The sequence below is a fragment of the Notamacropus eugenii genome, chromosome 5 (assembly GCF_028372415.1).
Source record: "Notamacropus eugenii isolate mMacEug1 chromosome 5, mMacEug1.pri_v2, whole genome shotgun sequence".
NCBI lineage: Eukaryota > Metazoa > Chordata > Mammalia > Diprotodontia > Macropodidae > Notamacropus > Notamacropus eugenii.
This window is the reverse complement of record NC_092876.1, coordinates 67,842,651-67,870,511: the sequence shown is the minus strand read 5'-3', so window position 1 is coordinate 67,870,511 and position 27,861 is coordinate 67,842,651. Positions and strand designations below refer to the sequence as shown.

Here is a 27,861-nt window from a genome sequence, read left to right as displayed (position 1 = left end):
CAGCCAATGCACATCTAAGGGCCGAGGTCCACGTTAGTCTGGCATTTCTTTTCCTGGGCACCTGCACCCGATCACTAAAGCATCAAGCCCTATTCTAAGAATCAGAGGTAGTACAGAACAGTGGAGACAGAGCAGGCCTCAGAAGCAGCAAGGCTTGGGTTCAAGTTCTGCCTCAGACATACAGATGGCTGTGTGACCCTGGGCAAGTCATGGAACCTCACTGTGCTCTATGCAATTCTCTAAGATTCTGAGTCACAGAGAAAGGTCACTCTGTAATGGAAAAAAAAGAGTTTCATCCCCTTGGAATCCCTTATCTTAATGAAACCATAGGTGCAGGCCCTTTTTCGTCTCTCAAGGACAGGTGAAATCCAAAGGCAAGCCCCATGTTATACCTGTTTTGGATGGAGTTGGCAGCAACATGCATGGCAACGGCGGTTTCTTGTGCTTTCCGGTTCATGCCCCCAGGTGGGGGGCACATCCCCGACCCAACCTGAGGCGGCATGTTGGCCATGTTGGGACCATAAGGCCGACTGCCCATGGAGGCATGACTCATCCTTCCTGGGGGGAGTCCGCTGTAGGGCGGCATGCCGGTCTGGCCGTGCATCTGAGCCCCAGCCCCCATGGGGTTCATGCTCCCCGCCATCCCTGCACTTGCATAGTTGGCATTGGGCAGGGTGTTATAGTTTGGCTGCCTAGGGTAGCCTCCTGGGAGGAAGACAGAGAAAAGATACAGTTATTGGAGGAACAGCTCCCAGCCCTCAAAACTCTGCAGAGCCAAATGGGAACACGTCCACCCTTGGCCAGAGCAGCTTCAGAGAATCTGGGAGAGCCCTCTGGGTCAAAAAACAGCAAACATACCAGGCCCAAGGAGAAGACAGCTAGTCGACTGACCTACAAATCTGGCTTTATTTCCAATGTTCAAGGAATTCTTTCCTGTTTGGGCCCCCAGAAACCTCACTTCCAGGTTCTCCATAAAGTACACATCTTTAAGAGCTCGGCTTATTCTCTGATAGATTTTATCCTGCCCCACACACTGGGGGAACTCAGTCACTGTTACTGAACAACGAACTTTCTGATTCAAGGCAAAGAACACTACCCTTTTCTCCTAAGACTTAAATGCCATCTCTGGTCCTGACTATGAAATGACTTCCCTCAGAATTCTATGTTTGTCACAATTATCCCATCGTTCTACAGCACTCAAACCTATAGAACTGATTCTCATTTTTTTATGGGTTATGCTTCCCCACTTGGGGGCAAATCCTCTATTCAACCTATAAAGTCAAGATAAAGGACCCACTGGAGAGTGGTTCCAGTTGGGAAATGTTCTCACCTTGAGGGCCATATTGACCCCCCTGGGGCCCATAGCTTCCCATGGAGTTCTGATAGGAGCCCATGCCTGCATGCATCTGTCCTGAAGACTGACGTGGAGATAAGGCAGAACCAGGCTGAGGGGAACTATACTGGGGCATCTGAGGATTTCTCTGCATGTAACCTATGTGAAAAAAAGATGGTCATTGATTTAGCTACTCATTAAAGAAAGAAAACCACAAATGTTGGTGCTTTCCTACTATCCTTCATCAGTAGGTACTCGTGTCCTCTGGGACTACGTCTTACGTCCTTCAGGTCAGGCAGTCCAAAGGCTCTAAGTCACTAATAACAAGGGGAGCAACCCTGGAGAGCAGAAAAGTAGGCCTGAAGCCTCTGGTGGAGGGTGGCAAACAACATGGCTAGCCAGCTTGTCCAGGGCAGGGACTGGCCTGTCTGTAGTTAAATGAGTGCACTGTGGACCTGCCATCAACGGGAATCTATGGTGAAGAATTACATGGGGTCTGGTTCCAAGTCATCACCAAAGGCCTAACAAGTATTATGATCACAGTAAGGGGGTCTCTCATGGTCATTGTACAAATCATTCAGTTTCTCCCACTCCTCAAGCTCCAGATGAATTCTACAGGTCAGCCTCTCACCTCGATCCTGGGCAATGCTTGACTGGTTCATGGAAGGATGCATGATGCTATCTGACTGGCCACTGGGCGGCCGAGGTGGCATCTGGGTGCCTGCTCCAGGGACAAGAAGAGAAATTAGCTAAGCCTGGGAACCCCAGCTAAGACAGAGGTCCTGGGTCAGAGGGGCCAAGTCAAGCCTGGGGAGAAACACTGATGGGGCAATCAAACTCCTCAGAGGGTCACAGGGCCAGGTATTAAGTAAGGGGTCAATTCAGGGCACCATTAGCTCTTTTCCTAGAAACCTCTAAGGGGTAGCACATTTAGGATACTGAAAATCTTCAAAGTGCCTCTCATCTCCCTTCTTCTCCCTCGAAAAGGCGCAAGCCAGCACTAAGCCCCCTGCCCATACCTGGCACTGCAGCAGGTGAGAGTGGTCCTGAGCGAGACTGAGCAACACTGGCAGGAGAGCCCACCGGGGAGGGGGAAGGTCCTCGGATCCCAGGCAGATGAGGGGAGGTATGAGGAGAGAAAGGAGACTGAGCTGGGTTACTCTGTTCTCCTTGGCTGCTGGAGATCCCTGAAGTGCTTACGCCAGGGCTCAGCGCTCCTTCTGTCCCCATGGGGAGATCATCTATGGAGCCAGACAGATCCTGAAACAAGCACAGAGAAACTGGTCAGGATGCAGGAATCTAGGGTTCTACCACCCTGCCTCCAGGAGGAATCTGCTTCTCCCAAATCTTGCCACTGTTCCATGAGGGGCACACATTTCAGTATTTTTAGGGAGAGAGATCCAAAGAAACCATAGACTCTTGGTGACCTTTCTTTCACATGGAAATCAAGACCACCACCTTTAAAATGCTTCCAGTTAAGATCAACAAAAGCACCATCAGGCTTGGCCAATGCACATTTGATCCTCCAAGTTAACTCAAATAAGCTGAGGGGGTCTCTGTGTCACTATACCTGACCACACAGATGATTTGGAGGATCAAAGGGAGGGATTATGATATGGAAAAAAAAGACCCTTAAAGAGAGGGAGGGCTCTAGATTAGAGAACAATTTCTTGTGTAGACCATATGCTTTCTCCCCTAAAAAGGTTCCTCCAGTAGGAGACAGAAAGTTAAATTCATTCTTCATTGATTCAGCATTCACTTTTTAAATATCCACTACATATTTGGTTTTGGAGGCTATAAAAAGCTAAACAAGACGTAGGTACTGCCCTCAAGGGGTTTATATTCAGTAGGGATGATGATAGAGATGTGAACTAGAGACATTTAATATAGCATTCAGCTTGGGTGAGTCAACCCCAAAGTTGATAAACAGAAGCTCTAAATCAAGGGTTTTCATCTTGGACCTCAGTTTAGCTAATTTTTCTTGAGCAAAGATTGGAGACTTGTTCACTTTTTCATCAATTCCAAGTCCATATCCCCCCACCCCACCCCAGGACTCCCACACACCTCCTGGGGATTAAGCTTCCAGGAGGTTAGGCTAAGAACACTACCATCAGGAAGCCCTTAAGGGAGGCTTTCTAATAGACGCAGACTAGAAACATGCCCTGGAACTTAAAGAGTTAAACAGTTGAATTCCACAGGACAAAGGGTGAAGGTAAAAAAAATTGTTTCAAATAGTTAAGGCCAGTAGACAAACCGGTTAGTTTCTAACTGCACCCCACCTCAACATTACATAGAAGCATCCTCATCTAGCCCCTGAGGCCTAACACAGCTTTGGAGACCAAGGGTTATCTACACCCGGAGCTTGAAGATAGACCAACAGCCACAAAGTCAGATAGATATTTGGACAAAGCGTGTTATGTTCTGAGCAAGAATCTCCTGGGGTCAGAGCAGGAATACTCTCACTGGTCATGATGAAAATCAACTAGTTACAGAATTTTCCATCAGACAAACAATTCCCCAGGGAAAAGGACATAGAATTCACGACAGTGAGATGCACAAATAGAGTATGTTAACCATTCCTGACTCAGATCTCATAAGGCTTCCCCTTTGTTCCTATCTTTTCTTGCATGTAGTCCAAGATGAAGCTAATCAAATGAATTATGGAAAGGCTCCTAAATGCAATCAGCCCTAGAGCTGGTCATCACCAACTCCCTTCCCCACTGCAGATCCAGTCCCATTGCACCAAGAGATGAATTCTAGGAACTAAGTTACAAGAATCTCCAGCCTTTACAGGGGAGAAAAAAAATGAAACTGGGCCTTCTACCTCACACTGTGCGTCCATCTTACATTGCACACATCTCCTGACTAATCTCCTTTCAGTAACAGTACAGTCTTTCACTCAGCAATGACCATACTCCCACCAGACTGATCATACTCTACACATTCCATTGATTCCACATCCCCCCAGCACCTGACTCCTTATTCCTATCTCCTTTGACCCTCCTCCCTCAAACGATCAGTCAAATGCTAACCATCCCTTCCACTGTACCCTCTGGAATGCCTGTTCCATAGGCAACAAACTTCCCTCCATCTCTTACCTCTTTTTCTCTCCCATTCCTTCTATTTTCTAGTAGTCTCACAGGCCTGACTCAGCGCTGTTGACACCATCTCCTTGGCCATCCTCCCCAATACTGGCAGCACCTTCCCTCATTCTCGATAGCTCACTAGTTGGGGCGGGGGGGGGGGGGGGGGGGGGGAGAGGGAGTTAGAATACTCCTTGTTCCCTACTGTTACTTCTGGGTTCTTCACCTACCTCCATCACTCAATAATCTCTCCTCCTTTGAGGTCCATTTATTTTCCACTCAATCAAAATCCAGAGAGGTGTTGTCTACAGACCTCCAAGTCACAACCCCTTCCTTCCTCAATGAGTTCAGTACATGGCTCACAATCTTTCTCCCTTACCCCCCCAACCCCTCCCCCACCCCCCGACTTGGCATCATACTAGGGGACTTTAACATGTATACTGACTCTTCCTCAATCATTCAGTTCCTCAGCCTACTCACTTTCCATGACCTACCATACCATCCTACCTCAGCCACACACCAAACCACAAATGTACCACCTCCATGTTCAAGAATTCTGAAATCCACTTACACATGACTATAATCTACTGACTTTCCACCTCCCCTTCTGCCTTCCCCAATTTGTCTACACCATGATCTCCAATTACTTGACTTTTCAATTCTTTCCCAAGTCATATCTCCTGCACTAGTCACTCTCTCCTCTTTTCCCTGTCTTGACCCCTTAGTGAACCAGTTCACCTCTACACTGTCCTCTTTCCTGGAGATTCAAGCCCCCTTATATTCCTGATTGTACCGGCCAATAAACCTTAGCCTTGGATCACTCCCACTATCCAATAATTTCACTCCTACCTGCCGAATTCAGAAAATCATACATCCTTTCTGACTGGGTCACTACAAATTTGTTACACAACCTCAATTGGGCCCTCACTGCTACTAGGCAGTCCTATACCACCTCCTTTATCAATTCACTCTCCCCAGTGATTCTTCCAAACCTTTTCATTCCTCCTCAAACCTCCACCTACTCTCAGTTGAGAACCTTCTCTCATTTTACAGAAACAACTGAGATCAGCTGCCATGAGCTCCCTCTTCTTGTACCACTATCACTCTACTCTCTCCTCCTTCACCCCAGTCTCACATGAACAGGTGGCCCTAGAATGAGCTGAGGCTGATGAGAAAACCTAAGGTCACAAAAAGGTATTTAGTTTGTTTTTTAAAAGAATATATTTGGAAATATAGGAGGCTTGAAGAAGGGTTAGGAGCAGCGCTCTGACAGATTCTTCTGTCTCCATCTAGCACATCCTTTTGAAGTATGTGACACTGTTGAACACCACACTCTCTTTTCCTGCCTGGACACTATCTCTTCTCTAGATTTTTGGGACTTGGCTCACTCTCATTTCTCTTACCTCCTGTGCCTGACTGGTTCTCCCTCAGACCCTGTATTTGGACTTTATCCAGGCCACAACCAACAGTGGAGACAAGCCCCCAAGGCTCCAAGCTGGGCCCTCTTTGTTTTCCTCTAAACTTTTGCACTTGATTGATTCCATGGGTTTAATGAAGATGATTTCCAGACTGATGTGTCCAGCCCCAGTTGCTCTCCTGAACACCTTCTGGTTGCTGTTCAGTCATGTCCGACTCTTTGTGACCCCATTTGGGGTTTCCTTGGCAAAGATACTGGAGAGTTGCCACTTCCTTCTCCAGTTCATTTGACAGATAAGGAAATTGAAGCAAACAGGGTAAAGTGACTTGCCCAGGTTATTTAGTGCCTGAGGCTGGATTTGAACTCAGCTCCTCCAGACTCCAGGCCCAGAGCTCTATCCACTTAGCAACCTAGCTAGTGAATGCCAGTCTAGCAACATCAAAAGACTACTCAACATTTCAAAATGGATGTCCTATTATAGGTACCCCAAACTTAACATGGCCAAAAAGAATTCATTATCTCCTTTCAAACCCCCTCCCCCCAATTACCTCTGTTCTGCACATCCCTAATACTGTTATGAGCACCATCTCTCCAGTCACTGGGGTTCAACAATCTTGGTGTCATCCTCAACCATTTGGTCTCACCCACATATCTAAGCATCCACCAAAATCTTGTTTCTTTTACTGTCACAGTTCTCATGTGTCCCGTTCACACAGGCAGCCCCCTAGTTCAGGGATTCTTGCCTAGATTATTGCAATATTTTCTCATTGCTTCCATCACCTTAGTTTCTCCCCCACGATCTGTCTTCCATACATCTGCCAAAGGGTTTTTTCTAATGCTTTGATGTGAGCTAACCCTGTCCCCTCTCCTTACTCTGGCTCCCCATTACCTCTGCTCCTTTGTCCAGCTCCGAACAATCTGGCCTCTTTCTATCTTTCACATACTCTATGGGGCAAGCACAGTGGTGTACTTGCTGCTCATTCCATAGCACACCTGCATTCCTGTATTCTTCCCTGTGCCTGGAATGCTCCCCCTCCTCTAACTCAGCTCAAACCACACCTTCAGCAGGCGGCCTTTCTGAATTCCACCCACCTGCTAATGACTTCTCCTCTAAGACCACCTTCTGCCTAACTCCACATTTTCTACGACCTGACGTGTCTCCTTCCTTAGAATGCACACTCTCCAAGAGCAGAGATTTCTGCTGTTGTTTTTTCTGTATCCCCAGTACCAGCTGAGTGCTTGGCCCATAGTAAGTGTTTAATACATCAATGTTTGATTGATTGATTCTTACACTTTACTAAGCAGCTAAACTAGCCTTCCTTCTGTTTCTCAGACACAACATCCCTCCTATGGGCACCTCCACTTCTCAGGATCCCTACAGGGCTTCACAGCTTAGCTCTGGCACCACCTGCTATATGAAGCCACTCCTGATCCCCTCACATCCTAGTCCCTCTCAAATTACTTTGGATTTCTTTTGTACAGAAGACTAATTTTCAGGTCACATGCCAATCTGAGGAAGTTCCTCATTGGGAGGCCCTTAGACTGATAGAATTATATAGTTCCAAGGAGGGGTGGGAGTGGGGTGTTCTTGGGAGTAGAAGAGGGAGGGAAACCAAACCAAACCAAACAATATTTTATATATACATGAAACACCCTCTCTCTCTCTCTCTCTCTCTCTCTCTCTCTCTCTCTCTCTCTCTCTCTCTCTCCACAATAGAATGTAAGCTCCTCAAAGGCAGGGAACATTCTCTTGTTTCCCCAGCACTGAGTACAGTGACTGGCATGTAGTAGGAGTTTTTAATAAAACTTTTTGGTTGATCTAGTTGCTTGAAGTAGCTAGGACACAGAAAGAGGTGATTAATGCTTATTTGAGTTTGTTTTCTCTGTCAAGGAGAATGATCTTTAGATTCAAAAGGAAATAATTTTTAAAAAAGCAAATAGAAGTTGATAGTCCCTAAAATAAGGAGGTGGTAAGGAACTGTCCTTGGTGAATTCCAGTCACCTGTTCTAGATTAACTCTACACCCCAGGATCTTGGGGCACTGAAAGGTCCTGTTGGATGTTTGATAAGCTATTCGTTAATAGATATGGGAAGATGGGAGAAGTGGCATAAGAGTGAAGGACATATACATGCATACATACAAACATGTATGTATGTATGTATGTGAAAGGAAATCTACAAATGATAGATTTGTGAATTTGCCTCTAATTCCTAGCACATTTCCAGAACATTATTAAAGAGATGGCTCTAACATGTTTTCACGTTAACAGTCAATATGGCAGGACAGACTAATCACTGAAACACTTAGCTGTGTGAAAGCCTGGGCAAGTCACTTAATCCTAAGCCTCAGTTCCTTCATTTGTAAAAATGCAGAGTAATGCCATTGGCAGTGCTAACACATAGGACTGTGGTGAGGCTCAAATCAGATAATGTACATAAAGCATGTTCTAGATGTCAGCTATCATTTTCTTTCTTGAAAAGGTTACTAAACAGGTAGAACTGGGAATGCTCTAAGGAGAACTTACTTAAATTTTAGCAAATCATTTGGTAAAGTCTCCCTGATATATTTTTTTAAAGGATGTCTTTATTTTTTTCCCCAATTACATGTAAAACAATATTTAACATTCACTTTTTATAATTTTTGAGTTCCAAATTCCATCCCTCCTTTCCTTTCCTGCTCTCTTCCTTGAGAGGGCAAACACTTTGATAGATTGTACATGTGCAGTCATGCAAAATGTATTTCCATATCAGCTATGCTGTAGAAGAGAACACAGATCAAAAACCAAAACAAACAAACAAGTGAATGAACAAACAAACAAGAAAAAGAAAGTAAAAAGTATGCTTTCATTTCCATTCAGACTCCATAGGTTCCTTTCTCTGGAGGTGGATATCACTTTTCATCATAAGTCCTTCAGAATTGTCTTGTCAGATAGCTAAGTGATTCACTGCTGATCATCATACAGTATTACTGTTACTGTGTACAATGTTCTCCTGGGTCTGCTCACTTCACTTTGCATCAGTTCATATAAGTCTTTCCAGGTTTTTCTGAAACCACTGTCCTCATAATTTTTAATAGCACAATTGTATTCCATCACACACACACACACACACACACACACACACACACACACACACACACACACACACACACACACACACCCCTTTTCTCTGCTATTCTTGTAAAAAAGATGGAGAGATACCGGGGCTGGAGGTGAGCACCATGAGATGGATTCAGACCCCCAAAATAATTATTAAAGACTGGATGTCAACATGAGAAATGACAATTCTTCACACACTGCCCGTGGGGAGCTCTGCAGAGGAACAATATATCAGGCATTCCCCTTTTATCATAGGCCTTACTAAATGTTCACAAATTGAGTTCCTCCTCAGCATAAATGGGGGTTCTGAGGTACCTGGAGAAGACTACTAGAACCCCCAGGGATGGAATCTCAGAACCTAGTGAGCATTTATGGCCCCTGGGGTTGAAGTCTTAGAACTTTTGGAACTTAGGCATTTATGATGGCAAAAATGGTCTACTTTCTTCAAGGGGGTGGAGTACTATGAAGATAGCTGTCAGGTTTTGTAAAGTGCCCCGAGTTCCTGAGAAGAAAAGTGCTAAATAAATGTAAAAACAGTCAGCTGCAGCCCAAACTTGGGCCAGGATATCTGAGCAGAGAAGAAGAACTCAAGTAACACTGCAGGGTCAGTCTGCTCACTACTGCAGTTTGGCTGGTTTGAGGCCAGCTGTATATGTAGTCACCCACTTTTGTAAGATGGTTAAAAAAAAAAGTCTGGAAGAAACCTTGAAGACCACCTGGTACAACAGACAGAAGGGGTGATAGGAAGTAAATTATGGGCCTTATATAAAGTGCTGTCAGTGACCTTCTTGTCCAACCCCATTGATTTCTGGAGGTAGAGAAGGCCCATGCTGACTCAGTGTCTTGCCTAAGGTAGCAGACAGAGATAGTATTCCAAACCAGATCTTTCCATTCCAAATCAATCCTCTGCTCTGTTCACAACACTATGATGCTTTCTGAAGAGATCTGGATTCTGGTCACAGTTCTGTCATTGACCAGCTGTGTGAGAGCTCTGTAAGTTACATCTTCTCTGGGTCTCAATTTCTCTAACTGTAAAAAGAGGGAGGTTGACCATCCATACTGACTGGTGTGACGTATGTCAGTAGCATCTCCCTTCCTGACATGTCAAGAGCACTGCCAACATAAATTTATATATACATATATACATGTAGAATCAGCAACTCCTCCTCAGGATGGAAGAGCTACTATATCCTGAAAGGGAGTAAGATTCCCCTCTACCAATGTGAGCAGGCATCCTCTTATTCAAAGGACACACTTCTGCTTTCTACGCTATAAAAAGTCAGTTTTTCAGGTCTCTTGTTGCACAAAAGCTGGATATCTTGATGTTGAGTCAGACCCAAGGATGCCCAACCAATTGAGCTTTTCAAAGCCATCTTAGTAGAGCAGACAAACACAGACAGTCAAACCCCACTTCCAGCTCTTTTCCCAGTCTGGCTACCAATCCTTAATCAAAGACTGGATTCTCCAACAAACCCTTCTGATAGGATCCTGCTCAAAGAAGTATAGGTGGTTCCTAAGCAGAAAAAAAAACAAACCAAAAAACACCAAGCAAATGGGGAATCTCCTCTTCCATCCTCAGGCAGGCCAATCCTGCTGTGAGACAGGTGAAGGTCAGCTGGCTGAGCACCCTGTCAGCCCTAAGGAAAAGGTAGGGCCAGGAGAATTTCCTCACGTGTTTCCAATGTGTTTTATGCATTTTACTGCTCATCTGCCATGCAGATCAAAAGCACTGGAGCAAGTCCAACTATTTCACACAGAATCTCACACTCCAGGCTGGCTGCAGCCCCAAAGCCTTCGTTTCTTCACTTGAAATACTGCCCAGTGTTATTTTGGGATGTGACCTGATAGAGGAAGCCCACAGGGACTCCGAGACGATAACTGTTCCAGCTGTGATTGGTTGCCTGGCCCCAGTAAATGCCAGCGTGGGTTTGTCAGCCTTTACTGACAAGCAGGGACTACTCAGGAGCTAACACCTTCTCTTAACACCACAACAAAACCATGCCTGAAATCACACGGCCCGTACTTCACATGGGGAGGGGCTACAAGTTCTGGCACAAGCTGGATGAATTGGTTTTCAAGACAAGATGATGCAAAAGACTCCCAGTTTGGAAGGAAGGGGAAACCTCTCCTTTGCTGACTTGATACAGTAGGGGATATCAATACATCTTTCTGACCCCTTAGGCAATCTCAACCAGTAGGCCTAAAGACTAGGCTAAAGGAAAATGCAGGGCTTTTTTATGAAACAAAGCTTTCATAAGACTCCAATTCCACTACCCCATGGCATTCTCTAATTCTTCAGGTATGAAGTATTTTTGCTTCAATTCATTAACTTCCTGAATTCTCCCATGTGTTGCCACACAAACAACTGCTGGAAGGCATGAATACTCCTCTCATTCTCTCTCTGCAAGTCAAACAAGCTCCCCCCCCAAATTCTAACACCTGAGAACAAGCAGGAATGTCCATATACATTCTGACTTGATCACAGGTGTAGAAAAAATCTGCCAAATTCTCTTTCATTCCAGTCCAAGAAATTGAGAATCAGGTTAGACAGCAATCTCTACACTAGTGAACATGGAGAAACCCCTAAGGGACAAAGAGTGATTGGGAAATAGGACCCCTGAAAAAGGATCAGGGAGGAAGGTGAGAGATGTAGGGTGCAGAGACAAGCAGGCTGCCTAAACTAAGAAGATGTGAGTCTAAACTGGCGAGGTAAGCTCCATGTGAGAGGAAGATGGCACTTTGCTTCTGTTTTCCTCTGCACATACATCTAAAAGTCCTCTATTTTACTGTTATGAGCACTCTCTCTCATGGCTCACTACACTATCCAAGGGAACATTCATGAGTCTTTGTGGCCAAAAACTTTATCATCTAAGTCAACCTCCTAGGAGTTGGCCTCTCTAAACTCAGCCAGGCTAGGCCTTGGATAAATAAGTCTATGGCCAGGACCACAGTTTGGAGCCTTTCCAGCTTAGTAGGAGCTTTTCATTGATGAGGAAAACTAAAGCCAAGAGAGGTGATGAAAGAGGAAAGTAGGAGAGAGGGAAGTATTGAACATCTTCTGACTCCAAATTCAGTGTTTTTTCCTACTACGGCTGATAGTTGGCACAGCCTTCAAGAACACAAAGTTATTTCCACTTCACTAGATAGGTGCTTAATAAATGTAGGCTGAAATGAATTAGACTGCAGTAGTAAATATTTATGTCAACTATAAGGAAACATTTGGCAGACAATGGAGTGGTTCATCAAATCTCCTTCCTGAGGAATGAGCAACACACACACACACACACACACACACACACACACACACACACACTTTTTAGTCATTTTAGCCTTATCTGACTCCTAATGACTCCACTTAGGATTTCCTTGGCAGAGATACTGGAGTGGTTTGCCATTTTCTTCTCTAGCTCATTTTACAGATGAGGAAACCGAGGCAAACAAGGTTAAGTGACTTGCTCAGGGTCACACTGACTCCAGGCCCAGTGCTCTATCCACTGTGTTACCTAGTTGCCTTACACACACACACACACACACTCTTTCTCTCTCTCTCTCTCAAATATACACACATACATACACATATCTATATATTTTGGAAATCTAGAGAATTTTATTGACCAAAGTGTGGTCAACAGAAGATGAAAACTAATTGAGTGCTGGATTTGAAATGCCATCTCCCCCACCCCATGGTCACTTATCTTCTCTGGGCCTCAGTTTATTCATGTATAAAGTGCAACTAATGAAATCTGTACTATCTCCCTCCCTCCAGAGGTTGTTATGAGAACATGCATGGAAAGCACACGACAGATAAGCGTCAGCGATTTATCATTGTCCTTTAAACTGAAGCTCAAGAGCAACTAGGGTTCAAAGCCATTCTCTCTAGGAGTGGTTTGAGCCCACTCCAGATTGGGAAGGACATGAGAGCTTTTCTGCCGGTGTACTGTTGTTCCAAGTGGTGGGTGGTTTATTCCAACCCTTAATCAGTCATTATCTGTACTCTAGAAACCAATTCTATGGTCTTGTCTGAAATTCCAGAGATACTGCCAATCCAGATGATTGGCTTTCCTCTCCCTTCCTGGAGACAGCACCTCTAGATGAGAATGCTAAGTCATGATAACAAGACGGCTGGTACTCATGTATGTTTGTTTGAGGCCAACTCTGGTCACTGGCACCATCATGCCCTGGATTACATGTATAGCCTTGGAAAGGAAGCAATTTCCAAAAGACATATTTCAGTGAATTGTCTCCTAATCCCACCCCCCAAAAGCTTTCCAGCAACCTCACTTTTTTCCAAGAAATGGTACAGGACACCGAATGCCTTCTTTTTTTCTTCTGTACCAGACTATCTATGTGTAGGCTCAGGGGATCAGGATCATTCTTCCTGGCACCTTCTGGTGATCTGATGAAGGCCCAGAGGTTCCTAGAATGCTTGGAGGGCATGAAGAGGAAGTCAGGGGAGAGGGGCTTCAGGAAGCTCTAAAAGCTCAAGGTCACTCTTTTCTTGACTAATTAGGGAAAACTGAGGTCCACCCCAAACCCCACTTTCCAGAAATATGAGAGAGAATGGATGGATAGAAAAATCAAAGAAGGGAAGTACCTTTTATCTCTTTGAACTGGAGAGTGCCTTACTCCCCTGCCCCCACTTGGCCTGGGATGTAAGCCCTGGCAGCTCTAGACAGAAGAGCCAGTGCCTCTGCTAGGGAAAAAGGATGCACCTTTGGAGATCACAACAGATATTCCAGTTCTTAGATCAAGCTACTCCAAACCATCACATCACAGGAAAAATGTCCTCATCTTTCAAATTTAGTCTGTCTCCAGCTAGTCCAGAAAAGTAGTGGGATGCAGGAGACTGGGCAGAGAATGGAGAGCTCCTCTTTTCACTACCATATACATTTCCTTTCCTTCACGTGTTCACATGCAAGAAAGGAACTTTATTTAGTTCAACCTCCGCATCCATTTTACAAATGAGGCAGTTGGTGGTAGAGTGGATAAAGCGCTTGGGCTTAGAGTCAGGAAGATCTGATTTCAAATCTAGCCTCAGAGACTTCCTAGGTTGGTGACCCTGGACAAGTCACTTCAATTCTCTGCCTTAATTTCCTCAAGTGTAAAATGGGGATAAAAATAATACCCACTTTGAAAGGTTGTTTTGAGGATCAAAGGAGATAACTGTGAAGCACTTAACACAGTGCCCGGTACAGAGTGAGCACTAGCTTTCAGTATTAGGTGAGGCAGCCGAGGTCTGCAGAGGTTAAGCGACCAGGCTGGGTCAAGATGGCATTAAATAAAGCAGCTGATTTGAGATGTAACCCTCGGTCTCTGGTTATTTCTCAAGCCCTTAGTAGGGTCAGTAATGCTGATTTTACTGAGCCAGACTCATGGCCTACCACACCCTGCTCCAAAGCCCTGTAAGTTCCTGAGGCCAAAAAGCTCCCTCACAGAACAGCCATCTGACTACTCAAAGCTTTTTCTATGTGTCCCTTTCTTTTCCAGACATCTGACCCCCAACCTACTCAGCCTTCCTCCAGAGCTCACCCTCTGCCTCTAGAATTACCTCTACATTCTCATTGTTCACTCCTCTTTCAATGCTCAACCTTGGACAATTTAAGGGACAGAACATGACTAAGGATACTCCCCTGGTTTGTATACAGCATGGTGTAGTTTTTTTTAATAAAGAAAACCATTTCTACAAATCTCAAGTTTCCAGTTTGTCTGACTAGATCTTAAACTTCTAGGTCCTTGGATAGCTTAGTACAGAGCAGGTAAACACTGAACCCAGTGTAATTTCATTTTCAAGGAGAAGGTCATGCTTGGGGGGGGGGGAGCGGAGTGTAGCTTCACACCCTGCTCCCCTATGCTGACACATTTCTACCACGACTCAAGAATATGAGGTAGAGACAAGAGTCAGGCTAAGCCTTCCCACTCCCCAGGGTCGTGATCCAGCCAAGGGACAACAACAAGAGAAGACCATGAGCAGCACAGCTCTCTCCAAATACAATTAGACAGCCAATTTCTCTGACTGAGGAGTATTATTGTGGGTGTGGGGCTGATTGTTTAGAGAAGTACTATGTGAGAACAGCTAGAGACTTGAAAGTTAAAGCTTTGGAGGGTGAGTCAGGGAATATAAGTACTAGAAAAAAATATTAAAACCAAAAGAAAATTTGAGCTCTTGCAAAGGAATACAGGTGTGGTTACCCCCTGCCAAGCCATGTCTGTCTCAGGTCCATGAAAATATAGAAATAAAGCTTTTAACTGACGACTTTAATCCAATCGCACCATCATGGGCAGCAGACTTCTCCTTTCAACCTCTCTCCCTTCCTTCCTATTCCTGAGATGTCAACACTCCAATCCTACCAACTTAGGCAATTATACCCACTAGGTTGTGGAAGTCAGTGCTTGAGGAGTTCAAGGCTGAGAAGCTTGGCCTTCCAGATGGGTTTTAGACACACTGGTAGAAGCCACTGGTTCTAACTGCAGTGCAGCGAAGGAGCATTTGGAAGGGAGGTTGTCGGGAGGCGGAGCTCCACATTGCAGGAGGAATTTCAATCTAATTGCAAAAATACAAGAACCTGCTGTTCTAATCTACCCCTGCAAATCTTCTGAGGTGGGTCTGGTCTTTCAGTTGAAGGTTGGGGACGGGACAGAGGTGAAAGAAAGGGAGAAGAAAGGCGTGGGGCTGACTACATTCCTGCAAACAGCCAGCTCCACTGCTGCAGCAGCCATTGATTTTTCATAGGTCGATATTCCGCTCCCACAGATCTGCTCAGCGGGAGCTTTAATCACATCTAGTGCCTCTGCTCAACATCTCCCCTCCTTCCCCCTCCCCAAACCAATAAAACATGAACACCAAACACAATCATGCAGGTTGGCAATGGACAGCAAGTAGGTATTCCCCCTAGCCCCGCATCAGCTACCACATGGCAAAGAGGAGACAGCCTGGACACGGCTGCCAAGAGGGAGGTTAAGTGGAAACCCTCTAGGCCTAGGCATGCTTGGTTAGCCCTATGTGGGCTCTTAGGGGAAAGGGGCCAGTTTCCTCCCTCCAGGCACATCCCCTAATCTATAGCTATCCAAACTGAGGCATCCTCCTTGAGAATACACTTTCTAGCCTCTTTCTGTTCCACCTTAAGGTTTTCCATTGTTTGCCATCAACAATTTCCTCTCTATGTCAGAAAACCACATCATTGCTCCAAATGGACAGCACCCTCTGGGGTCATACTGTCAAAAATAGTCTTAAATCTCTATGTAATAAAATGGGTCAGGGCTAGGCCAGAGAGTGAGCAAGCAGCTTCAAAAGCCAATATTTATGGAGCAAGGATTTTCCCAAGTCCTGGCAGGAAGGAAGCAATGGAAGCTTATGTCAAACTAGACAGAGGACTCTGCCACTGTCCCTCTGAAGACTAGGCTGCATGTTCCACCTCAGGCATCACTAACCTCCTTAACCCAATGGTGCTAGACAGACCTGTGCAAACTAGTGGGCAGCCAGGGCATGGGCACAGAGGAAGGAAAGCGGCTAGAAAGAAAGGGGGAGTGGAGACAGAGAGAAAAGATAACAAATACTAGTGCTGAAAGAACCAGAGAATGACAAACGTTTATGGCAGGAGCCTGGTGGAGACATGCTACTACATTCACTGTTGAAATTGGGAGCAGTGGACGGAGCACTGAGCCTTGATTCAGGAGATCCAAATTCAAATCCAACTTCAGACACCTACGACTGGGAGATGCCAAGCATGTCACTTGCCCTCTTGGTGCCCAGTTTTCCTATCTATAAAATGGGGACAAAAACAGGACTGACTCCTCAGGGTTGTTTTGAGGATCAAATGAGATACTATTTGTAAAGCACTCGGCACATAGTAGGTGCTATATAAAGCTCATTCCCCTCTGGGGACACTCAAAAGGTACCAGATCACAGGGCACACAGATAATACATCTATTTTCTAGAGGGTAGGGTTGCCCATGCTCATATCCTAGCAACAGATTTTGGCTTCATCTGATCATCCCTTAAGGTACTTCCTCGCACCCAAATCACATTCTGGAAGTAAAGGTATCATGGGACAGGGCTGGCATAATGGTTGCTCCAGGGAAAGATGCCCTCCAGAGAGATTTGACTATTAGCAAACTTGATCCCACAGCATAAGCATGGGCCCTGAGTGAAGTCTTGTAAGAAAAGGAGAAGTAAAAGGATGGTCTGCAGTAAGCTGGGATGACAAGCACCCCTGAAAGCCCATTGGGACCATGACAGAACGGCCTGATGGGGTCTAGAGGGAGTTGTAGGCAGCTATCTCCATCCCAGTGCCAACCTGGAGCTCATGGGAAAAGAAGGAAAGTGAAGATTTGAATGCCATTTCCAAGGAAGCTGACTTTGTCCCTCTCTCTTCCTCCTAATGGTCAAACAGGTGGAAATGACATGAGCTGGGATTTATTTTAGAGGCAAGAAGAAAGGGAAAAATCCCCTTCCCAACCCAGCAGGGATCAGTTTTCCCACCTCAGCGCTGGTCTGGGGGCACAGATCCTTCCTGACTCTCATTCTCAAGCCTCCATGCACATACTCTCACCATCTGTGTGAAAAGAGCTCCTCTTGATTGTCCTGGGAAAGGAGGGGAAGGCAATGGAGGATGGAGGAGCGCAGTGTTCAGCTCAGGTTCTAGAAGCGTTTGCATCATCTCAGACAGTTATTACATCACAGTGCCATTCCAGAAAGGGAGGGTGGAAAATGAGTGGAGGAGGAAGGAAACAGAAGCACCCATTCCAGGTCTGGTTACAGGACTCTTTGGTAGGACAACATGCCAGCTATGTCTCTGATTCTAAAAGCAAGGCAGGGGGAATGTTTTTTCTTTTAGAAATCATCAGGAAGAAAAACCACTCTAATCAAGATTTTTGCTTCAATGATATCAGACATGTAGCCATGTATACTAAAATCAATAGAATACTTAAAAGTTCCTTCTGGACCAGGCTTAAAAGGACAGCAGCTGGCCTCAATTTGGAGGGGGCAGGGAACTATCGGTCTTTTCTGTGGTAGCACTCCTATGTAAAGGGAAATGGGAAGGTCCTATCCTATTCCCTATTAGATGAGGTTGAGTCTACGCAACAAGGTCATCAATTTCAAGATATCAGCTTGGCATCACACCCTTGGTTCTGACATCCTAGATGCTGCTAGCCATCTTGGGATAAGTCAATAGGTGAAGCTAGAGCCTGTGCTTCATCAAGGAACATGTCTTTGTCAGTGTTTTAAGAATGAGAACATCAACAAGGGAAGAAAGGGAAAGGGGTGGGGGAAAGAGATTGGGGGGGAATGGCTCAGCATTACCATGGCAACATGGCCTACTCAAACTCGTTGGGGAAGCTGCCTGATTGCCAGCCCCTAAGGTCAAAGGTTGCTAGAAAACTCAATTACTAGAAGTCATTTCTCACTATTTTGGGAAACTCAGCAGCTTCTTTAAGAGGTTTCTTCCTTCTGGAATAAAGGCCTGATTAAATATAATAATAAAATTAATCACCCACTGCTCCCTGCATCCTCTTGGGGAGTTGGTTTGAACCCAGTCAGTACACCTGGAATCCCTGGGGATTCTACCAGGGCTCCTGCTTCGGAGGTCCCCAGCAGTCCTGCTCCGAGGGGTGAAGAACTCTGGAAGGAGATCATCTTGTCCCCCCAACTAGCTTCTCTTCTGAGAAGGGCCTGGGCTGGAACAAATCATGTATTCTTCTTGCCCCTGACATCCAAATACGCATGGCTACCATGTCCACACACTTTCGTTCCTTCCTTCCCTACTCTTGGCTCCAATGGCAGGCAGGAAGGTCGAGTCAGCACATGCCCTCCCCAGCCTGATCTCCAGCAGCAGGCTGCAATGCTGTCAATGGAAGCATTGCTTTCCTAATTCAAAAATCAGCATGGCTCAGCTGTGGATTTGGGAGGAAGAACACCAGATCTCCCCTTTCTGAGCCCAGCTTCCTTGGCCTCAATGGCCTTCTAAGGTCCCTTCTGGCTCAGGCTATGTTCTAAGATCTCTTCTAAGCAATCATTTTATGTTCTAAGGCCTTTTCTAGTTGGACATTCTAGCAGTTTCCTGTAGCAGATAACGAGGTGAGCCTGGGAGGCATAATTTTGCTGTCCTACAGACTTGGGACAGGTCATACCAGCTTGAGCTAATGCGTGGCTGTGGAGGGAGCACATTTGTACTTCTTCAAGTTCACAACTGTCTTCCTTACACCAATTTCCGGATTAAACAAAGAACCACCCACTGGGCCCGTAAGGGGCTAGGGGCAACAAAAGAACAAGGCTCAAACCAGATAGCTTCCTCATCACCGGCACCTGTGGCCCCACCTTGGGCTAGCTCACCTCAAAGGAGTCCTTACAGCAGGGATCTCAGTCACTTTTCAAACTGTGATTGTTGCTAATAAAACAAAAGGTTTCAGTGAGAGGAATCTGAGAGACACATCCAGGCAGGAAGCCGAGCTGAGCCACCAGCGACTAGAATAGAAACAGGAAATGAGCCCTGGAACAAGCAGACAAGAATCTGCTGCAAGCACAAACTCAAACCCAAGCACCAGTGAACAAGGCGGCAAGTGAGAGCAAGCTGCAGCCTGCCTCTGGACCCTCAGCACTTGGCACATAGTAGGCACTTAGTCAGTGTTTAATAACTGACCCTTAGGCCTCACTGGCTGACCTGCACAGAGCCAGTGATGGGAAGTATACTTGTAGGGACCACTGGCTGACCCAGCTGGGGTGGGGAGGAGCTCCCTTCCAAGGCCCACTGAGTACTCCCAGGGTTCAAACCTAAAAGAAACCAGGTCACAACCTGGGAAGCTTCTTATGGGAGACTCCTGAGATAAGAGTAAAGCTGACCTGCTCACAGACCAGATTCAAATTTAAAAAACAAAAAGAGAAGGGAGAGGGTAGGGGAGAGGAGAGACAAGACACTGACAGCAATATGAAGAGAGGGAGGGAGAACCTCAGTTTCTGCCCTCCATCAGTATAATCTCTTCAGGAGACAGAACAAAAGGCAGAAATGACAGCAGACTTGTCAGGAAAAGACTCACTCAGCTCTCCCCCATATCTAAACACTTCAAGAGAGCATGGAATACTGTACTTGGCCTTCCAAAGTTTTTCTTCTTTTTATATTTAAGGTGGGGGGGTGGGGTAGATAGTGGCAAATAGTGAGTAGGTCACCAAGCTGAGCGGGATCTCAGAAACATCTCTGATCAAAGATATTACTGGCATAAGTAGCTTGCCCCAACAACAGGGAAATACTGAACTTGTTAGAAGAAGTTGGGTTTTCTAACTCCAGGTCCAGGGCTTTTTCTATTATGTCACTATTGTTTAAAAAAAAAAAAAACCACCCAGATTTTCAAAGCATTTTATATACGTTATCTCATTGATGATCAACCCTATTTTACAGATGGGGAAATGGAAATGCAGAGTTGAGAACTGATTTGCCTAAGGTCACAGCTGGCAAAGTTCAAAGTCAAGGATCTGAACCTGGGCCACAGAATCACTGCTTAGAGCTAAAAGGGCTTTAGGAGGCTGCCTTGATCAGCCTCAGAGGAACAAAGACTTGAAGTGTCTAAGCCAGGATTGGAGCCCAGGTCCATCATACAGCGTTGCCTTCTCTGACTCAGAACCAGGTCTTCTTTTCAAGACACTTCGTAGTTCCTTGCATTCATTCCCCCCAACCCCCAATGCTAAACAAGGCTGATGTGAATTTCACAATTAATATTGGGGTTCCCTCTCTAATAGGAAGGGAAACACCATTACTAACAAACAGTATTGCCCAAGCCTCTGCAGAAGAATGGTGAGGGGTGAAGGTTTCCTTAGCCAGTTCCAAACCTCTAATCTGATAAATTCATTCATTTAACAAGCATTTATTAAAAGCCTGTCACGCGCAAAGTACTAAAAACATACCAAGACAAAAGAAAAAGCAGTGTCTGACCCCAATGAGCTTTTATCCTACCAGAGAGCGGTGATAGTGGTAGGGATATGATATTCACACAGAACGGCTGAAGAGGAGGAGGGTAGGGAAAAAAAAGCCAGATATCTTAACAGCTATTTAAGCCTGATTGTTAAATGTCTAAGTTACCTAGGGAGCTAGAAAAGGGTGTAATAATGGTGGATAGAGCCTTGTATTTGCAATTAGAGAAGACCTGGGTGTGACACTGACCACCTGGGTCTCCGCTTCCCCCAGCTCAGTTTCCTCACCTGTGAAATGAGGAAGTTAGACCAGATGAGCTCCAAGGCCCCAACAGCTCCAAATCCATGGTCACTTAGAGCCCTTTTCATTGTTCATTTGAGCCTCCATTAAGAGGTTGAAAAGACAAATTCTGGTTAACTCTCTAGGTGTGGAGGAAACAAAAACTATTAGCAAACTGACGTCTGGGACTCCCTAAGGCCTTCCTTTACTAACATTCTATCTTTCTCATTTTCCACCAGCACAAAATGTAGAGTGCTGATTCTATTTCGCTGCCTGGTCTATCCTCTAACTTCTGATAGTCCCAGAAGGCAGGTCTCCAGACACAAGCTACCTGGATCAGAGGACACTGTGGAAGAACAGGCTGTTAACAGGGGGCTTAAGTGCTGGAGTACCCAGAGGCAAGCAGGCGTTGAAAGCTTCAATCGCCCTTTCCCTGCAACTCCTTCCCAAAGGTTATCTTACCTCTTATGTGGGAGAGATGAAACCCAGTCTAAGTTCGTCTCCCTCCAACACTGATTCCACCAGTGTCTACCTTGGATGAACCACTACACCTGTGCCTTTCATCCCCTTTCTTCCTAGCTCCTGTTGAGCTCTGGTTCCACATTATCCCCTTGCCTTCTTCTGCACTTTCAGTATCTCCCTCTTCCCCGGCTTATTCTCCTGTTTGGGAACCCCATGTCTGGGGGTGGGGAGAATCCAACCAAACTTCTGATTGACCATACTGCTCCCCCTAGCTATCATTTTTTCTCTCCTCTTCTCCCTATCAAACTCCTCATATAAGTGATTAATAACTATTAACTTTACTTCTTCATCCCGCACCCTCTTCACTGCTCTTTATAATCAAACTTCTATCCCTACCATTTTACTGAAATTACTCTCAAGAAGACTCCCCAATGACTTGCTTCTTGCCAAATTCAATAACCCATCCTCAACTCATTCTCCATGATAAGATAAAGTATTTGTTATTGTTGGCTGTCATGCCATCCATCCACACACAATCCTCCCTTGCTTTTAGAGACATCACATTCTGGTGATTTCCCCACAATTGGTATGGAAAATCTACCTCTGTTATCTCCCCTTGCCTTTTATTTCTTCTACTATACCCTGTGAATTCCCACTCCAGTCTTTTCCTTCTCTTTCCCCTCACTAATCAATTCACTTATTTTCTCATAGTTTCAACCACCATGTCCACATAGAAGACTCATATTTGTATCTTGATCAGGAAACACCAGAGTTGAAAGGCACCTCAGAGGTTATTTAGTTCAACTCTTAGCTGAGCCAGAATCCCTTATATAACATACTTAACAAAGGAGCATCGAACTTCAAGACCTCCAGTCTTGAAGTTCAGTGAGAGGAATACCACTAAAACCAATTTTCCTTAGACCAACAAACTTAGATCTGACCCTTCTCCCCACTGTTGCTAGTCTGATGGCCTCTGAGTCCGGGCACAACAAGGTAATCCCTCTTCCACAGGACAGCTATTCAAATACTTCTAAGCAACTACTACCATCCCCACCTTTCAGGCCTCTCTTCTCTAGGCTACATGCCGGAAAGTTCCTTCAAGTCACCCTCCTTCCATCAGCCTGGCTGCCCTCTTGGACACTCTCCAACTAATCAATGTCTTTCGTAACCATGGCGTCCAGACCTAAATACAGCGCTCTAGGATGTGGTCTGATTATGGTTCCAGTCTATATCTGGACTATCCTCCTAGCCCTAGAAGTTAGGCATCTCAGGCTGACATCCAATTAGCCTTTGTGTCTGCCATTTCACACTGTTGACTCATATGGAGTTAGCCATCTATTAAAATTCCTAGATCTTTTTCAGACAAAGTGTATAGATAGCTACGCCTTCCCTGTTTTATACTTGCTCTGTTGATCCTTTGAATTCAAGTAGAAGACTTTCCATTTGTCCTTATTAGTAACAACAGCTGACATTTATGCAGCACTTTACAGTTTTCCAAGCTTTTTACTGACATCTCACTTGATCCAACAACCCTTGGAAATAAATCCTACAGTCATTATTATCCCCATTTTACAGATGAGGAAACAGAGGCTCAGAGAAGTTTGCCTATGGTCACAGAAATAATAAGCAAAAGAAATTTGAACAAAGGGCTTTTTTGGGTCCAAGTTCAGTGCCCTGTTAAATTTCACTTTATTGGACTTGGCCCAACATTCTGTCTGTTAGATCGTTTTGGAATTTGACTCTGGCATCCAACCTGTTAGCTAACCCTATTAGCTTTCTGTCATCTGTAAATTTGAAAAGCATGCCATCTATACTGCTATCAAAGTCATAATGTTAAAAAGCAAGATCCAAGGACATACCTCTGGAGCATTCCCCTGGAAACCCCCTTCTAAGTTGACATGAAACCATTAATAACCACTCTTTGGGTCCAAATATTCTACCAGTCTAATAATTCTTTCAAAAAATGGGGGGGAAAGTACCACATCTACAACTATGTTTTCATTTACATGCAGCATGGCCCAATAAAAATGCAATGAATTTGGAGTCAGGCTCAGAGGACAGGGGTGGAAGCCCCAGTTTTGCTTATACTGCTGGAAGATCTTGGGCAGTTTACATGGCTTCTGAAACCATTGCCTCATCTACAGAAGAAGTTGGACCAGATTTTCTCTATGATCCCTGTCAAGCTCTAAATTCTACAATTCTGCTGGCATTTCAAATTATGTAAGTCCCACATTAAAGGTGTCTTTCCCTTAAACCAGCTTCCCCATTGTGAGTTCTGGATTTCTCTCAAAAGTACAAGTATTTTCTCAAACATCAGGGTTTAAAAACCTTAGGAATCTTGAGTCACCACTATTCTTATCTATCCAGTTTAAGTTTTATGGATCCTTGAGGTCAAGTATTATAATTTGTTCATCTGTGTATGCTAGTCAATGTTAAGCACATAGCAGACATTTAAATGTTTCCTGAATGATACTGGAAGCCAGTTTTTTAGGCAAAAATATTTCAAAGTAAGACCTTACCCATAGAGTTAACATTTCCCCAGCCTGTCCAACAAAGACAAAGTTCCTTATCAACTGCAAGAAAGAACAAGGTGAAACAGTATTTTTGTAACGTAAATGACTGACCACTAATCAATCCTTTGTTCTTGGGGTCATTGCCAGGTAGAAAAAGAGAAATTCAATCCTACTAAAATTGGTTTGGAGGCTCATCCTATTTCAAAAATCTTATATCAGTTTGGTAACTCAACTAAGTTGTCTTAAATATAAGATATGTAATTACTCTTTTGCTAATAAAACCCTTCCCAACTTATTGACCTGATGACCAGTAACTACATGGATAATAAAGCCAAACCCCTTCTTCAACACACAAAATTCTGGTTGCTATTTTTAATTGTGGGAAAGAGGGAGGAGATATTATTCAGGTAAGGTCTGAGCAAAACCATATTAAAAATCCCTCTAATATCTATGATAGTCAAGGTTGGAGACGATATAGTTAATCGAAGTGAGTAAACAGATATTAAATTGTCTAAGGACAATAACATCTCTTAGAAATGCAGATAATCTACAAAATTCCTTTCGTCTCTTTAAAATTCTAGACAATGAGCAAAACACGTTTGAATTTCCCTTCCCATTTTGTTTCTATCCTCAGGCTTTGGGAGATGGGTACTAGCAAGGCTCTTACAAGAAAAGCAGAGCACAGGAGCTGGCGGGCTTGGATGAATCCCAGCATAAATCAAAACTAGTCATCTTTTAGAGTAGATGCTGAGGAAAGAAGATGGACTTGAAAGGGGATTCCCAGAGTGCTACAGCGAATCAAGGTTTCAAAGATGGATGACCTTGTTTGTATTTTGTTCCAAGGACCAGTTCAGCCAACAAGATGTCAATAACCCACATCCCAGCCACCTCTCCAGCTCTTCCCTCCCCCCTCCCCCCCGCCCCCAAGGTGGTTTCCACCACAAAACAAATGTCCCATTTGGATCTATCTGCGAGAAGCCTGAACTTGGGAACATTCATTCCCTTGGGCAGATCTCCCTAGCACACAGCCCTCTCAGCTCCAAAAGGAGACTAACACCTTAGTTTCTGTGGATGAAAACAGGAAGCTTATTGTGAGGTCACTTTTACCAGGCCCCTAAAACCCATCTCAACAGATGTTGTTTTGGTGCTGAGGTCCCCACTAGGCACTAAAGCAGTTTAATTTTAAGGTAGAATATAAAAAATGACCTGGAGCAAGAGTGTAACCTACAGAGACTCTGGGAAGGGAGAGAACTGCAACCTTATAAAGAAAGCATTAAGTCTGAGTCCTTTCCATTAAAAACAGCAACAAAATCACCTTATAAACACACTTCAAATAATGAGCATATTGCCGCACGCACTTCTGACTAAATCAGGGTAACACACTTTCTTATAAAGTTCAGCAAGGAATACACTAAGGGTTGAGACATTAATTGGAAGGAAAGGACTGGTCACTTTGCCATTAGTACATGACAGCTCTCACAGCAAGCAACATCAGAAAAGGAATTCTATTCTCTTGTGTCTTTTTTCCATGTTGGAAAGGCCATATGTAAACTCTGGGCCTTCCCCTCACCCCCACCCTGGTTCTGTCAGCATTTCCAAACAAAGCCAGCTAAGTCTTTATACTGACTTTATAAAGTCAATCTCCCAACCATCCACTAAACACTCCTAGAAAAGCAATTTCTCCTTCATCAAAGTAATTGACAAAGACTTCAAACTCCACTAAAGTAAAAAAAAACTCAAGCAAACCTGGAGGTCACTTACCTGGAAAACACTCTTAGATGTAGAGTTGAACAGGTTTGAAACTTAAGTGAAATAGGATTTGCAATTGAGGGTTGACTCCCCGACACCTGACTTCCAACTCTATTTTACTTCTATCTCTTAGACATTCACTTAAGAAACAGATTTTAGAGCTGGATGAGACCTTGGTGATCTTCTACAGATACAAAGCTACAGACTCTCAAGCCATCTAAACCAATCTGTATCTGAACAGATGTCTGGTTTATAACTCCCTCATCATACAAAGAAGGAGATGGAGGATCTAAGAGTGGCAAGTAGTCAACCCAGATCCAAGTTCCCTATTGATCCATAGTACAGGGCCCTATCTCCACCATACTACAACGGTTGCTTCTCCGGCCCACTTATCAAGACAATCTAACAAATTTCCAGAATAGTCAGAAGAATTTTACTACTGTGTTTTCATTATGTGTCAATGAGATAAGGAAGTAACACATGAAAAGAAGCTGGGATAAAGCACTAAAGGAACAAAAATCCACAAGGACTTCACCAGGTTCTTTTTTATACACATACATCCCTACACATTATCTGTCTGTTGAAGATAAAAACTTCCATTAAACTGGTTCCATGGCTTGGGATGTTCAATAAGTCTCTTTGAAAGATTCTTTGCCTTTGTCAGATATCCACCAGATCCACTACCACAGAACCACAACACCACACTTTACGGAATAAAAATGGATTTCAATTGCAACAACCCAACACTGTTCAAGCATCTACGATGTACAAGGCACTATGGAAGATGCTAATGAAGACTACAGAAACACAGGAAACACACATTCTGAAATGATGGAATAAATTCTTGGGGTGAGGCAGGAGCACTAAAGGTAAAAATAAAAAAAGACACCTTACGTCACCAACCATAATGATCTCTTAAAAGCCAATGAGAAACTGATTCTAGGTCCATCACAGAAGGGCAGGTGAACATATACTGTACTCGGTTCCTATTCCCAGTAAATCCCCAGAGTTTTCCCTGGCCTGACTTTAGTCTTTATTAGTAGTAGCCAGTCTCACAAATGAAATGTATCTTTTCCCAACAGCTCAATGTCTATGTTAAAAAGCAGTCTCCTGACTAAGCAATCTAAGGATCTCTTAACTTAGGAAAGGACTTGTGGGGCTAGATAGCAAAATGAAGTTCACCAGTGGCTAGTGCAACAAACCCAAATGGGGAAGGTTCTCCACTACCAGAGAATTCTATCTCAGTCAAAAAGGAGTGAGAGCAGGGGCTTGTAACCTTTTGTGTGTGTGTGTGTGTGTGTGTCATGGGCCCCTTTAGCAGTATGCTGAAACCTATAAGCTCTTCTCAAAATAATAGTGATTTTTAGAGGGTACTGTATTCTGAATACTATAGGTATAAGGGAAGCAAGAAAGACGGAAAGAATGAGACCTCAAAAGGGTTACTTATTACTCAAGAAAGGCTAGAAGCCAAGGACAGCCTGAACCAAGTTGAAACTCAAACATTTCTAACCCAGCACACATGTGCAAAGTTGGGGAATAGGAGGAAAAAGATATTTCTTGAAGGAAACAGGATGATGTGTGGTCTGACGTGTACTACTCTCATTTAGACTCACTATTCACTTGCCCATTGGAATCTCTTCATCTTCACTAAGCAAAATGATAGAGCTAGGATCCATGAGATCCTAGCTAATTTAAGTTTTGAGGTTTATGGGACAACTCTTTTGAAGAGAAAGTTACCATAAATTTGCTCATCGACAAGCACGAATTAAACCTCAACTATGCATACAGCATCTTATTAAAACAGGCATATAACCTGGGCAAGGAGATAGCATTTTTATATCCAACCGCGCTCAAAATGACAATGGATTCTGGACAAAACTCTGATCTGCCCCTTAGCTGAAGGCTGAAGTAAAGACCCCAATCAATGAGGGCAAGAAAAATGGAACTTTTCTCAACTGGGAAAGAAAATGATGAATGGGAAAAGGCCCGTTTGTAGTTCATCATTACTTGAGCCTGAGTGTACTGTG

The 27,861-nt window shown here is 44.4% G+C and overlaps 1 protein-coding gene and 1 long non-coding RNA gene across 3 annotated transcripts in view; one reads left to right on the top strand and one right to left on the bottom strand.

The window, feature by feature from the left end:
• Positions 1–27,861, bottom strand: part of ARID1A (AT-rich interaction domain 1A) — an 88,296-nt gene that overhangs the window by 17,374 nt on the left and 43,061 nt on the right. Inside the window, exons 5-8 of one of the 2 annotated variants that reach the window (XM_072609473.1) lie at positions 2,353–2,593; positions 1,965–2,057; positions 1,331–1,492; positions 393–705 (exon numbers count right to left, since the gene is read on the bottom strand). In XM_072609473.1, the coding sequence (XP_072465574.1) occupies positions 393–705; positions 1,331–1,492; positions 1,965–2,057; positions 2,353–2,593 (809 nt within the window). The remainder of the gene's footprint in view (positions 1–392; positions 706–1,330; positions 1,493–1,964; positions 2,058–2,352; positions 2,594–27,861) is intronic. The other variant, XM_072609471.1, reaches the window with a different exon arrangement.
• LOC140504479 (uncharacterized) lies at positions 17,600–24,978 on the top strand. Its single transcript, XR_011967122.1, has 3 exons — positions 17,600–17,698; positions 23,585–23,792; positions 24,720–24,978. It is a non-coding gene; the product is annotated as an uncharacterized lncRNA (long non-coding RNA).